The sequence below is a fragment of the Mastigoproctus giganteus genome, chromosome 6, assembly GCF_048544385.1.
Source record: "Mastigoproctus giganteus isolate SK-2022 chromosome 6, ASM4854438v1, whole genome shotgun sequence".
Classification (NCBI taxonomy): Eukaryota; Metazoa; Arthropoda; class Arachnida; order Uropygi; family Thelyphonidae; genus Mastigoproctus; species Mastigoproctus giganteus.
The window spans coordinates 128,303,689-128,319,433 of record NC_143580.1 but is presented as its reverse complement, the minus strand read 5'-3'; the positions used below and the strand labels follow the sequence as shown (position 1 = coordinate 128,319,433).

Genomic DNA, 15,745 nt, shown 5'->3' with positions numbered 1-15,745 from the left:
GTTCGGTGTTGGGTCCACTGTTGTTTTGTATATTTATCAATGTTATTGATGAAGGTATATCAGGCTTAGTGCAGAAATTTGCAGATGATACAAAGGTTGGCAGGGCTGTTAATGATAGTAATGGCAGTGTGCTACTGCAACAGAACCTAGAAAATTTGTGAAGATGGGCTGAGAAGTGGCAACTGAAGTTTAACCTTGACAAATGCAAGGTACTACATATGGGTTGAATTAACCCAAGAGGAATGTACCAACTGTGTGGTACTACACTTAGGGTTGTAGAAAATGAAAAATACTTGGGAGTAATTGTGCAGTCAGATATTAAGTTTTTTGAGCAATGCAGACAAGCTTCCAGGCCAGGTCATGGGGTTTTGTCAATGATATATAAAGGAATTTTGCTAGCAGGGAAAAGGAGGTGATTGTCCCTCTGTATACGGCAATGGTCAGGCCACGCCTTGAGTACTGCGTACAGGTCTGGAGTGCTCATTTTAGGAAGGTTGTAGATTTACTTGAGCGTGTACAGAGAAGGGCAACAAGATTGGTGAGGGGAATGAAGGGATCCTCTTACCAAGAGAGGCTTAAGTTCTGCAAATTGCAGCGGCTGGAGCTAGGCATTGAGGTGTTTAAGGCCTAGAATGGGTTGAGAACACTGAATTCTGTTGGGATTCTTCCACTTGTTCAGATTACAAACCTAAGGGGGCATAAATTCAAATTGAGGAAGATGTAGAACAGATGTGTGGAAATTCGCCTTTAGCCAGCGGGCAGTTAAATGCTGGAACAAACTTACATCTGTTGTTGTGGAAGTTGATAGGATAAATAAATTTAAGGAGGAATTGGACAAACATTTAGAGGGTAGGGTTGTGTGAATTTTTTTTTTGGCTGATGCTGCATAAGCTCATACATTTGCTTTTTTGCATCACATTACTTGCACAAGGTGTGGCCTTCGGTGAGACTGAGAAAGATGTGACAGAATTGTTAAAATTTGCATAGAGAACCTATATCAAAGGAGGACTTAACGCATTACTTATATTTAACTATTGTTGTTCATATATAACAAGGACCCATTCTGTTAATTCCTTAGGAATATAAAGTCTTCTAATTATTCACGTCTAAGTCTGTTATATAATTATAGGAAAAAAAATGTTATGTGCCAATAGTTTAGGCAGTCTATTTTTAAAATACACAAAATAGTTTTTATTTTAAAATATATACTAAAATGATATGAAGCTTTTTACTACTATAAAACTTATATCAAAAGCATTAAAAAGAATAAAACCATGGAATCTTTCAGTGCTGGAATACAACAAAAAAGTCATTAAATACCTACAGTGATATTGTTAACAGATAATAGAAATGATATCTTTATATTTGATTTATAGTTTGCTTCACATGCTGCTTTTCTGTATTCTAAAGCTTTGTATTTGACACATGGTGAGGAACATATCCCCTATTTCTTATTCTACAGGAAATAAGAAATTGATAATCTACCTGGAAAAATAACATACTAATTACTACACTTTTAGAAAGATAACTTCCTGTAAGTGAGGATTGCCTGTATATAAAATATCTTATATAATATAAATAACTAAATGTATATTCTAATATATATATATATATATTTTTTTTTTTTTTTTTTTTTTTAATATTTCAAATTGTTTTCTTTGGCAGGGTTATGGTGGACAAGGATATTACAACTTTCAACACAGAGGAGGAAGAGGGTAAATTTTTTTAATTTTAGAATAAATTAGATTGTAACTTAAATAATTTTTATGTATTCATCGTTCCCCCTTACTATATTGGTGGAAGGAAATAAATTTGGTGTAATTTTTTTTTTTTTTTTTATGTGAACCCCAAACACGAGAGGTATTAGAACCTATAGTACTTAGTACCGTGCTTGGGTTTGAGGTTAAGAAGACGAAAGAAGATATCTGTTGACATTGGACTTGAACTTCTGTAGATTGTAATTTTCAGGAAATACGTATGAAGGAAGGTTGTTCCAGAAAACGGCAGTTGAATGAATAAATGAGGAAGATGAAAAGTTGGTTCTGTGGGTTTGAAGTTGGACAGTAAATGGATGTTGGCTAGTGACGGCACGTGTTCGGATTGTTTTGAAAGAGAGAGCAGGAATTATAGAAGCCAATTCAGAAGAACAGTACCCATGGAAGTATCTGTAGAAGAGGCATGCAGCAGAAACAGTGCATCTATTAGAAAGCGAGTGGAGAGACTCTGTTAGAGATGAATCATTAATTAACCTAACTGCCCTCTTCTGAATGGAATTAAGAAGCCTGAGAGAGGTTTTGGGGGCACCACCCCAGATGTGGGAACAATATTCCATGGCAGGGCGGATTTGCGATTTATACAGAGTGAGCAGCTGTTTGGAAGAAAAGTAACGCCGAGAGCGAAAGAGAAAACCAAGTTTTTTAGGTGCAGAGGAAGCAATATTTGTAATGTGCTTGTGCCAAGAGAGATTAGAAGTCAGGGTAATCCCCAAAAGAGATATATTATTTTGCCTAGAAATAGGAGTGTCACTAAAGTTAAGCATAGGAGCAGAAGAATCATTTTTGCGAGATATAAGACAAGACAGTTTTAGAAGGGTTGAAATCAACTAAGTTGTCTTTGCCCCACTGGAGAATTACCTGAAGATCGGCATTTAAGGAATTGGTAGCAGATTTTCGAGAAGTTGAAGCTGTTTGAGCAGGACAAGGTTTCTCAAAATGGAAAGTGGAATGCAATGTGCTATCATCGGCAAAACTATGGATAGGATTTCCAGTCAATGGAAGAAGGTCATTGATATACAAGATGAAAAGAGTGGGGGAAAGAACTGAACCTTGGGGGACACCGGCATTAGTGGAGAAGTTAGAAAACAGAGAGCCATCTTCCATCACCCTCAGTGAGCGATCAGAGAGAAAACTGGATAACCAATTACTAAAAACAGTTGGCAAATCATAAGATGGAAGCTTGTTTAGAAGACCTTTATGCCAAACACGATCAAAAGCCTTTGAGATGTCAAGAGCAACTACTTGTGTTTCACCGAACCTTTCCATTGAAATAGTCCATAAATGGGTAACATAAGCCAGAATATCACCAGTGGATCGACACTGACGGAATCCATACTGGCGATCGTTGATCAGACGGAAGGTTTCTAGGTAGTTTAAGAGTTGGCGGTTAATTGATTTCTCCATTACTTTAGAAAGAGTAGAGGTAATTGCAATGGGAAGATAATTGGATGGGAGGGATTTGTCACCCTTTTTAGGAACTGGCTGGATATGAGCAAATTTCCAAGCAGAAGGAAAAACACCTTTGGAATAAGAAAGTGAAAAAAGTGGCAAAGAATAGCAGTAAGTTCAGGAGCACAGGTTTTGAGAACAAGTGGAGAAATACCATCAGGACCTGGAGCTTTCTTAGCATCAAGATTCATAAAAATCCTTCTGACATCCTTTTGACGGCAGACCACCACAGGAGGCATTGAATGGAGCATGTTGGGAATGGTGGGAGGTATTTTACCAAGATCATTAATACATAAGTTGGAAGAAAAATGGGATGCTAGCAGGTCAGCTTTATCCTTGGCTGAAGTGACAACAGAACCATCTGGTTTGGACAGAGGTGGGAGCAGAGATGGGCAAAAGTTGCGGCCAATACTTTGGCAAGAGACCAGAATGCTCGGCTACCATTAGGGAAAGAAGCAAGTTTTCTTCTCTTAACCTGTTCAAACTCTAGTTTGGACTGATTAATAACTGCTTTAAAATTGTTGAGCTTTGGTGTAGGCAGAAAAAGAAACTGAAGAATTAGAAACAAGCCAATTGCAATATGCAACATTCTTCTCTTGAACTGCCTTAGCACATTTATTGGAAAACCAAGGTTTAGATAAAGGACAAGATTTTAAAGTGGAGTGTGGGATATATTCTTGTAGGTAAATGAACAATCTGTGCTAGGTCATTAGTAATTGTAAAAGCCTCAGCATCTCGACCTGCTGGGTCAGTGTGACTAGAAAATGGAAGCAAGCTGGAGTTGTGAACATTAAAATCACCAAGGAAAATTACCTCACTGTTAGGGAAGTTGGACTGGAGAAAGTCAAGTTGCAAAGACAGAAAGTCAAACAGCTCCAAGTGATTATTGGAGTTGTGAGAACGGTAGACACAACAGATGAATTTGACACAATGAGGTAGAGAGATTTTAAGCCAGAGAAGATCAAAGAGAGGAGATTCCAAATTGCCAAGTCTCTGACAGGGAATATCAAAACGGACATATGCACAAGTACCACCTTTGAGGCGAAAGGAATCATACAGCGAATAATTTGGCCATCTGAGATGAGCAGTAGTTGAATCAACCGATAACTGAGATTCTGTCAGAAAAAGTTCATGGGGTTTGGCAGACTGCAAGTGGAAATGGACATCGTTGAGATTAGAATTGAGACCACGTATATTTGTGAAATGAATTAAGAAGTCGTTGGGAGGTTTAGATGTTTTCGCAGATAAGCTTGCTCTATTAGTTTGACAATTCATTGTGTTTTCAATAGTAAGAAAAAGTAGGTGGGACATGCTGTATGAAGTAATGAAATTTTTGGATATGGCGTGCATGTGGTAAGAATATACCCAGATCCTTGACATAACGTGGCCTCGACAATGCTCCCCATATACACACTACTCGGACTCCCTCCAGTCACTTTCTGGCAGAGTAGAGGTAGCAAGATTATACACTAGCTGATCCGGAAGCTTCCTAGAGAGTTACCAATAGGTTCGGTCCGGTGTACTAACTAGCGGCCGGCCTGTGAACACCGTTTTAGAGCTGGACCCTCGAAATGTAAGGAATATTGGATCTCGCCACAAAGTTCATCATAACCTCAAAAGTCATCAATCATACTGTATGATGGAAGAGATAGGGAAGGGTTGACCGGAACTTAGCTCTAGAGACTAAACATGGGTTCCACCACTTCAAGCCTCCAATAAGCAAAGTGGTGGTATTTCACCGGTTGATGAGAGTCATCTACCACCTAGTACTGCCTGGTAACATAGAGGGGCGGCGTTCCTCCATGTAGTGTGGGCGCCACACCTCGACCCCTGCTTACGTTGGTTCACACCTGGGTGGTCACCCACCATGTACTTGTGCATGGAGGTTATACCCAGGATTACTAACAGTCCCGCCATTGTGAAGGTGCAAGCAGAGGATTTGGCTGTCACAGACTGTCCGGACTTTGCCGAAATTGTTTCCACTTGACTTGAGTGTCACCCGAATATCAGTTCCATCAGCATTTTATACTCCCAGGTAGCAAGTACAGCTTGTCTGGCATATCTGAGAGAATGTCTGTGACAACCTCAAGGACCAAGGAATTTGAAATTGATATAAAAAAGAACACTAAATCCTGTAACAAATATAGCAAATTAATATTCCAATTAAGGTTATGCATGGCAAGGTGAGATTCTGCTCTTATATGCTAAGCCACTCCCATATTCAAAGTAAAATTAAATCATTAAAGTAAATAAACATTAAATAAAAAGCTTCACTCACCCACTCACCCACCCACCCACCTTGCAGTTTTAGTGCACTATGCAAGAAGTTTGCAGATACCACTCAAAGAATATCACTTTTGTAACAAACAAAAACCAGGAACTTGAGCACTACCTTTTTGAGGAATATCAGTGCTTGCAAACTCTGAAAATGATCATGTTTCAATTATTGACTACTGTCAGATCAGATGGTAGTGGATGTTCCTGTACAATCCAAACAGAATTCTTGGCTTATTTTTGCTTATATTTCTATAATTTTATTTTGTTTTGAATATTGAAGGTTTAGTGCATGGAAGCAGAATTGCAACTTGCGAAGAATAACCCTAATTACATTATTTGCTGCATTTATGTTCAGTTTTTCTTAAATATAATTCTTAATCACATCTGTGTTTTGCTACGTATAGTAAAGTGGCATTTGAAAAATGCTTGCAGTTGCCAAAAAGAGGCTCTAGTATTGTTGTGAAGAAAAGAAGGCATAAGGTTACTTGTGTGGTATTGTACACTGACACAGTATTAGTAAACCCAAATGACAATAGGACACAATCATTTCCATATAAGCCAAAAAAATTGAGGAATAGCTCTTCTGCTATTCCTTAATTTTATATTTATGTTCCCTGGTTCTTAACTCACCTATGAGAGAGAGCATATCCTCATTCATTTTGCTCATTTTCTTCATCCCTTCATACAACTCAATCAGATCTTCCCCTAGATGTCTCATCAAACTTTGCAGTCAAAACTTGATCCATTCTTCACACATGTGCGTGTTTTATTTCAACACCATATGCCTTTGTAGCCAACTGCTTAAACTGCATCGGAAATTTATGTCAAAATGAATTTAACATAGGTTGTTTCATATTGAATCACTTTCAGCTATTTCCCATAGCTTATACATGACCCCTTTATATGTAACCTTATGTTCAAAAGCATACTTTTGTTCCCATTTTCCAGACCTTATGATGCAAATGATCCAAGCCTATTTGAAGAATCATGGCCTGGCTTGAATTGTTAACCATTCTGTGTCCACCTTCAAATTATCAGCAAGCTTTGACAACTGATGTGTTTAAAGACATCATCAAGCTGATATGTGGTGGCCAATTCACCAACTACCAGTCAGCACATGCACACACCCAGTTTCTCAGCACGACACAAGCCCTACTAACCTGTGCCTGAAACCACTCCAGTTCTGTGAATGAGAGGCACTCTGAGATTAAGGTGAAGGTAGATCTGGCAAAGTGTGGCTACCCTACTAGTGCCCTAGGTAGGTGTGACCATGTTGCCAACCAACTTATAGTATAGGGGCCACACTCAGTGATGATCCCGTCTCTACCACCTTTATCCCCTGCTACCTGAACCTGTCGCAACAACTTTCTTGGGTCTTTCAGGCTCGTGGGATAAAGTGCTTGCAATTTCCACCAGGCAGAAGATTGTTGTCCCTCATTTTGAGGGTTAAATCACTGATTCTCCCCCCCCCCCCCCAAACACAAAGTGATTTAGTGTACTGTGTTTCATGCATGACTGCATTGGCTGCTACATTTGGCAAACTGGCAGAAGACTCGATTGAGTCTAAGCACGAGAAAGCTATCTGTTTGTTGGATGTGGAGCACTTTGCTGTGCACTTCCAGTCTACCCAGCACAACATCAATCCATGGCACAATGTCGAGATTATTGACCGATCCCGCCACTACGTCACCATGCCTGGTTGGAATCTCTCCACATCTTGTGTTGTAGCTATTCCTTTAACTGGAACAGAGGAGGTCGCATCCATCCCATCATTAAGGCAACTATCCTCCTAGGTGTCAACAACTGAACCCTTCAGTTCGAACAGCTAATTGTTGCCTGCACCTGTAGCATGTAGTTTTCACCTCGCATGACCACCACAGCATGCAAGTGACATTCTGTACTCTTGCAATAATGGTCACAACTGAAGGATGTCTCCTATTCGAATGTTTTTTTTTTTGTTTATTACTTTTATTTTTGTTCCTATTTTAACTGTTTCAGTTTATTAAATGAGTTTTTAATTTCAACCTGTTTTATTTAATCCATTTCTTCCCAGTGATATACTACATTGTTTACATTAAATATGAATCCTGGGTACAGAGGCCTATTTTCTATTATCTGGTTTTATACTAAATTGTCACTAGCATCTAACTCTATTCATAGTAATTTACCAGTGGTCACATATCACTTTAACAAAACCATGCTGGAATATATTCCCGATACCATTCTTGTCAAGATGGTCCTGATTTGCATCCTTAACCACAAGTCAAACTAGATGGCTTATAGTTATCCAGTTCTTTTCTAGCACTGCCTTTTTTGGATTGGAGAGATTAGCACTTCCACTTAGCTAATATTAGTGTGAATGTCTGATCTTATAGTCTGACGGTCTCGTTAACATTCCCAATGGTTTGTATTCTCACACTGTAGCCTTTTAATTATAAGTGAATATATATCACTTCCTTGATCCTACACTTTGACATAGGTAGCATTTTCTAACAAATGCTTCTCAATCTCAAGATTTCTTTCAAATGTAAATATCTTTGGGAACTATCTGTTCAGCCCATTCACCATTTCTCACCCGATGTAGACAATCAAATCAAAATAAGAACAGATTAATATTTAAAAGCATTTATGTACAAAATTTCCATTTATCAATTTTGTAATGTGCCAATATTGTGAGCAAGCATCTATGCTGCTTTTCTTAAGAATGACTATCAAGAATTTTTTTTGTTAATATTGTGAATTGATTTTTCATCAGTTCATAATATCAAAAAAGACAAATTACAATGATTAAGGGATCTGATACTTGGATTTTTTGTTTGGATCTCATTAGTCAAAAAGCATGTGGCCTCTTTATTTAAAACTGCTGTGTTTTATTATTCATGATAAATGCCTTTATCTGCTCATACAGTGAAATTTTGCTTTGATTTGTCAGAATTATTCCTTAAGAATCTTTTAATGTTTAAGTAATACTTTAATCTTTGACGAATGAAGAAGTTGGATTATTGGATTATGTCCAAAAATCCAAGTTGTGATTTTTATTCCTTATGGAACATGACATCTAATTTTTCCTTTAGAGATCATGAAGAAAAACCAAACCATATCCTGCTGATGACCGTTATAAATCCAGCATATCCAATTACTGTGGTAAGTATACTTGACCTTTTAAGTGGATTAACAATTATGATTGTCTTTCATATTATTTGTAAAGGGTTATTATTCAAAGTTTTCAAATTCCTGTTTTTTTATATAAACTTAGGAAAATAGAGATTGCACTCATATTTGGACTTTCTTTCTCTGAAATAAACCTCATTTCTATTGTCCTAATACCTGCTCAGTTTTAGGACAGTAGCTGTTTAATGGGACTGGCAGCATATTTTCATTTGCATTCACACAGCGAAATGTTTTTATTAATCCCAGAAATTGCCGTTTTCATAAACAGGAAAAATGGATGATCAAATACAAAATGTTCTACACACAGCTGTTGCAAAATAAAAAAAAATGAAATTCAGGCTACTCAGAATTTTGACATAACATGTTTCCTTAATGCTTATTTGGTATTCTAAAAAAATTTTCAAGAAATGTATATATATATTGGCAGTTGAATTATAAACTTCTGAAGATGGTGTGAAATTGAAAGCAACAGCAAATTATCTCGTGTGAAAAAGATAAAAACAAAGTGAAAACTATTCATAACTTTTTTAAATACATTTTGGTATATCATTAAATATATATATATATTTGACCTTATAATGAAATTTCAAGTAAAATGTTAATTGGAAAATGCTTTGAAAATTTAGAAAAATTAGTACCAAATAAATCTTCAGGAATACTTTCTGCAATTCATAAGATGCATTTTTGACAAACAGAAACCTTACTACATCCACCTTTTCCTCTCTGTTTACTTTATCTAATACCAAGTTTTCTAATATGTCTATATATTGGCAGCTGACAAAGTGTCAAAAAAACCCTTCATCCTACATGGTTTTGATTAAATAATGTGTCCGTGGGAATTATCACCCGCTGAATGGTTTTTAAAATAGTAGTGATGAATGGTTTTTAATATAGTAGTGATGAATAGTATTGTGTTTATACTGGTGGAATGTCCAAAATATGGCACGCTTACTTAGACTTGGAGATCGCCAGCTAGTTTTTGAAGAGTAAATCTAACAAATCATGAAATGGCAACATTCAAGCACAGATAATGGGAAAATGTGTCAGAAGAATGGTTGTATACTTTTCGATAATTTTTCTATGTTACACTACTTTTGACTGTATTGTCTTATTCTTATTTTTATTCCTTGGGCAATTGGCCAAAACTGGTCAGCGAGAAACTTGGTACTGTGAAGTCATTGAATCAATCATCTACAAAATCCTTCAGTAATATTCCATCTGGCTGCATATACAGATAAGCTCAGTTGTAACAAGGTCCGACAGACTGAAGACTTCTCATTATTACCATTATCGTAGCTGAATGTTACTTTTGTTGTTACTCACTTAATTTATCACACACACAGATGTACACTGTGCCTCCGTAGCCAGGTGGGAAGGAGCAGCAGTATGTAGCACACGCGTCTTGATTAGACCGAGGTTTGAGCCCGTCACCACCAAATACGGAGAATGCGGAAAAGTCAGGGAATGACCACCGCATATCCGAGAGCAATATGGCCTTAGTTGCTAATGCTCCTATAAAAAAAAACCAAAACCCAACAGGTATACACTGAGTGATCACTGAATTATGGCCACCTACCTAATACTTCATAGGTCCTCCTTTTCCCTCAGTACAGCTGCTATCCGATGTGGCATTGATTCAACAAGATGTCGAAGCGTTCGAGAGGTATGGCCAACCAAGCTGTGTGTAATGCAGTCAGCAATGCAGGTATGGAGGTGATTTGTGTATCCAGACGCCTGATATGCCTTTCCATAGTGTCCCACAAGTATTCTCTGGCAGGGTGGCCAACTTAATTTGTGATGCAATCTACTTTTTCTTCAAAATGTGCCACGATCTACCCTTTCCATAGTGTCCCACAAGTATTCTCTGGCAGGATGGCCAACTTAATTTGTGATGCAATCTACTTTTTCTTCAGAATGTGCCACGATCTACCATCTCAAGAATTTCATTGCACATGATTAAAAAAGTTAATCAACATATACTGAAAAATGTTGGTTATAAATTTTAAAATTAAATGCAATTCAGAATTCTTATTTTAAATTCATTTTTATTTATGTGAAGTTTGTCATCTGCCAAGCTTTCAGAATTGGGGATATACTGTGACAAGGCCAACCGTAAAGAATCTTCTGTCCGTAAGAATAGAGCGATTCTTTGTTTCAAATAAGAAAAGGCCGATTCACGTTGATATGTGAAACCAAAACAGGAATTTAAAAGTTCACTGCATTTTTTACATTTGGGTAGGTACTTTTCTCAGCAAACATTTTTCCAAAAGTATTTTTCTGATGGTATAGTGTTTAGGAGGATATCATTTTGCCATGTAATATTTTCTCCGCGTGAAAAATCGCAGTGTTTTCTCTTTTTTCTGCAATTTGTTTCGTATCTAAGTTGACATTAAAAGGATAAGAAATATATTGAACAATGTTTTCAATTGTTTTAAAATTGTTGAATCTGGTTTCAAAATTATCCACAACTTTCTCACTATTAAATCCAAAAACTGGATATTTTTGCAAATTATCTTGTGTATTTGCAAAATGATTGAATTTTTTCCCTTTGAGATCCTTAGCCATTGTCAAAAATTGATATTTATATGTAGAAAAACTACTAAACATGTGACCCACTTTTTTTTTTTTTTTTTTCCCCCTTGTAATTCCAAATTCAGATCACTTAATTTAGTAAAATCTGCCAACAAAAGCCAGATCACACAACCACTCTGTATCGTGTAGCTGCTGATAATCATCTCCCCTTTGATCAACAAATTTTTTTTTTTAATTTCATTCAGCAAATTTCGAAATTTCTGTAAAAACGTACTCCAACTCAGCCACCTCACATCTGTGTGTAATGTCAGATCTGGTTCATTTTCATCGAGTTGCATTTTGAAAAGTCTCCTCTGGTTAGATTGTCCTCTGTTCGAATTCACGATTTTGAAAGCTATGTCCATAACACTTGTAGTATCTTATGCATCTTATGCTGGTTAACACTTGTTGGTGGATGATAGAGTGGTAACTCAAAATATCAGAATTATCATCCTTTTGGGTTAATTTTGGCTGCGCGCTGACAAGAGTAGTCACGTAGTTCAACAGATTTGTAATAAGCGTATGCAGTGGGGCACATAATAATATTTAGATTTTGACTAATCTACTTTTTAATATATTTTTTAAATTCGTTGTGATCGACAGAAATTAAAGCCACAATTGACTTGTTGGCCACCCTTGTTCTATGGGACTGATATGGGGGGGAAGAAGTTCTGTGGCCAATTGGTATGCTGGAAGTCAGAACTGTTCCTCAAACAATTCCTGCCCAACAAGTGCCTGATGGCTTTGTGCATTGTCATCGTTGAGGACACCATCGCCATTCGGGAAAAAGTGTAACATAGCAGGGTGTGCACAGTCAGCAAGCAGTTGACGATACCTGAGACCACTGATGCGTTGTTCCACACGCACCAGGGGTCCAAGTTCCCGCCAGTGAAACGTGCCTTCACCAGCCTGCACTTTTGATACCATGCATAATGGATGAAGAGCCTCATGTTGTTGATGCCTCATGTTGTTGATTTGGCATCAACAACATGAGGCTCTTCATGTTGTTGATTTGGCATCAACAACATGAAGAGCCTCATGTTGTTGATGCCAAATCCGTACGTGACTATCTACAGTGTGGAGTAAATGATGTGACTCATCTGACCAGCACACCTTTCAGTCTTCTAACGTTCGACTTTCACACTCTTTGCACCAGGCAAGTCTTTTATGCATATGAACCTTGGTTAGGAGAGGATGCCGTAGGGGTCGTCTGCTGGTATAACCCATACGTGTGACTCATGGTCATGACAGTATTGGGTAGTCAACTCTTCAACAGTACTGTGCCTATGAGTCATTGGACCCGGAGCTCACCTCTAACATCAACCTTTCGCTGACCTTTTGCAGTTTTGCCGTTGGGTCGTTGTTTGACCATTTTGACGGCTGTCCTGATACACATTTAACTACGGTGGCTTTCTAACACCCCACCAGTTCAGCCGTTTGGGAAATTGAGGCACCAGCTCGTCAAGCACCCACAATCTGCCCTTTATCTAAGTCCAATTACTCCTTCCTTTTACCTATTACGCTTGGAATTTTACTACCTACTGAGCCACTGACATCTTATCTATGCTACAAAGTCAAATAACTGCACACTCTTGTACCTCGCATCACGTAGTCAACGGGTTGCATTCAGTTTTCATAGGGGTGGTCATAATTCAGTGATCATTCAGTGTATATACTGTACTTATTGAAAAGAGAAAAAAATAATGATGAATAACTATAGCTTATGATTACACAATTAAGAGTTTGATATATTTATGCACTATAAATAATTCACAAGAAAAATAATTTCATTATTAAAAAAAGCCTTGTGTTATGCATATTTTTATTTTTTAAAGAAGTCTTTGTATTATTTGTTTCAAATTTATTTTAAGGTGATATTTCTGAGCAATGTCTTTCATTTTACTGACATAAAATTGAAATTTTGAATAGTTGTCAGTGGTTTCAAAAACAAAGGAAGAGATTTTTAAGCAGCTTGTGCCTCTGTACTTGACAGTGCATGAATGGACACTCACTACAGTCTTCTTCCTTGCTGTCGTCTTCTAAAGTCTTTCTCTAGCAGCTTTGAGAATGTCCTCATCTATTGACATTGCGGCAATCTTGAGGTCATTGTCCCTGGTCTCATAATCATTTACACGTGCCACCCCAGTATCCAAGTTTTTTTTTCATCGACTTTGTGAGCTTTAGTCCTGCCATTTAAAACAGTATATGGTCTTTGATGTGACCTTATCTTATGCTGCACTTGCAAATCGGATGGCACCAAGAACTGATATTTGAATTTTTTTCAATGGATTTGAAAAAATAAAGCTTGTTGGTTAGATTGAGAACAAAAGGATGTGGTGGGCACTTGTCCAAAATCAGCAAAATTTTCCCATCTTTTTTCTAAGCTCTTTGTCACTGTTACTCACCATTCTTTAAAAATGGTTGATTGGGCACAAAAAACAAAAAGCTCAATGTGGACTTGAACCATTAGAGCCCCATAAGCTTTCATCACCCCTGTCATGTGGGATCTTCTGAGATTTACATGATGCCACTGGAATGAGAACTATGCTCTTTGGTAGCCTACTGCACTAAAAGAAACTGAGAATTGTTAAGTGTTATAAATTGCTATTGGCAGTGATGTGGAAGAAGATAGTGGGATAATGTCATAAAATGGGCAAAGCAGTAATAGATCTTAGTCCCTTGTTATGCATTTCGGATATTGCTCGTTGTGCTTTTAACTGTATGATTGCTTTAACCGTGATGCTCATAAAATACAAAGGGTACTAGGAAAGTTTTGCAATATGACGCAACAATGAATCACAGGAAGCTGCTTGTTGCTGCATGTTCAGACATGTTCATACGTGCATAGTAGCCGCCGCGCCAAGTCGATGGGCTCAGTTATTCATTAGTAGTGAGAGTGTAAAGTGCTTGCGATGGCATCGTGGTCACGAAATGAGATAAGGACAGTTTTGCGGTATAATTTCGTGCGTGGTTTAACCATAGACCAGTGCTTAGAAGAAATGACTCTTGCACTAGATGATGATTGTCCACATCGTACAACGATATTCAGGTGGTATAGAGAATTACAAAGGGGAAATTTCACTCTGGAGGATTCTGAGAGGCCGGAAAGGCCACGAACGTCAGTTACGGAGGAAAACGTTACTGCTGTGAGGAAAATGCTTGACGAAAACAGGCGAGTGACCTACCAACAGATAGAGGATACTTTGGGCCTAAATGCACCAGCAATTCGTTCGATTCTGCAAGATCATTTGCACGTGAAGAAACTTTGTTCTCTCTGGATGCCGCATCAACTGACTGAAGAGCAGATGACACGACGTGTGACTTGGTGCCGGGAGATGTTAAAAAAGTTTGATAAGGGACAATCTCGGTATGTGAACAACATCGTGACAGGTGACGAGACTTGGCTGTACTATTACGATCTGCCGACCAAGGCTCAAAACAAAGTTTGGGTCTTTGATGATGACGACACACCCGTAATTGTCAGAAAATCCCGATCTGTAAAGAAGAAAATGATAGCTGTATTTTTCAAATCGAGTGGAATTGTGGAACGTGTCGTTTTGGACACGCAGAAGACAGTCACAGCTAAGTGGTATACTGAACAATGCCTGCCTAAAGTAATTGGATCTATGAAGAACCTGCGGCCAAAGTCAAGAATGGACACCTGGTACCTCCATCACGATAATGCTGCAGCTCACCGCGCCAAAGCCTGCACCGAATATTTGACCACAACAGGATTGAAACTTCTCGAGCACCCTCCCTACAGACCAGACCTTGCTCCCTGCGACTTTGCACTGTTCCTGCATGTGAAAATGAAGCTAAAAGGGAGGCGGTTTTCCAGTGATGAGGACCCTCTACGGGCTTGGGACAACGAGTGTGCTTTACTCCCTAGTGAAACTTGGCAGAACTGGTTTAAAGATTGGTTTCGGAGGATGGAGAGGTGTATTGAATGTAGAGGAATTACTTTGAAAAAATTAAATAAACAAAGCTATATTGCAAAACTTTCCTAGTACCCTTTGTACATCACTTTCAATAAACCCTTCTCTTTTTGCTTGAAGTACCTGAAACCTTATGGCTATGCTCATTATAAATGAGTTTGACTGTATTAACTTCTTGACTCAATGAATAGATTTATAAAATTTTATATTTGGTTCTTTTAGAACTTATCAAGCCATACAAATTTCACGAGTATCAGACCAAAAGAAATCAGTTTTTTTTGTCCATTTGCATGTAACTCGACTCAGTGGATGTATTTTTATGAAGTTTTATATTTGACTCTTTTGAAAAATTTGTTGAGCGTTGGCAAATTTTATTAAAATTGGACCAATAGAAATTTGGCAGTTATTATATAGGCTGTATTGTTGCTGTGTGCTGATTGGAGAAATGAATGTACTTGGTTAGTGCACAAAAGTATGGTTTTTTTTTTTTTTTTTTTAATAGATCATGAATTATTACCATTAGCTAACGTGTGCCTGAAATGTAATGCACGAATACATCATTTTCTT

At 37.8% G+C, this 15,745-nt stretch overlaps 1 protein-coding gene across 1 annotated transcript in view; it reads left to right on the top strand.

Annotated features, from left to right (window-relative positions):
* LOC150084571 (heterogeneous nuclear ribonucleoprotein L-like) overlaps positions 1-15,745 on the top strand; it is a 119,837-nt gene that overhangs the window by 13,787 nt on the left and 90,305 nt on the right. Inside the window, exons 2-3 of the mRNA XM_090376491.1 lie at positions 1,666-1,715; positions 8,576-8,645. Coding sequence (XP_090232617.1) covers positions 1,666-1,715; positions 8,576-8,645 — 120 coding nt within the window. The remainder of the gene's footprint in view (positions 1-1,665; positions 1,716-8,575; positions 8,646-15,745) is intronic.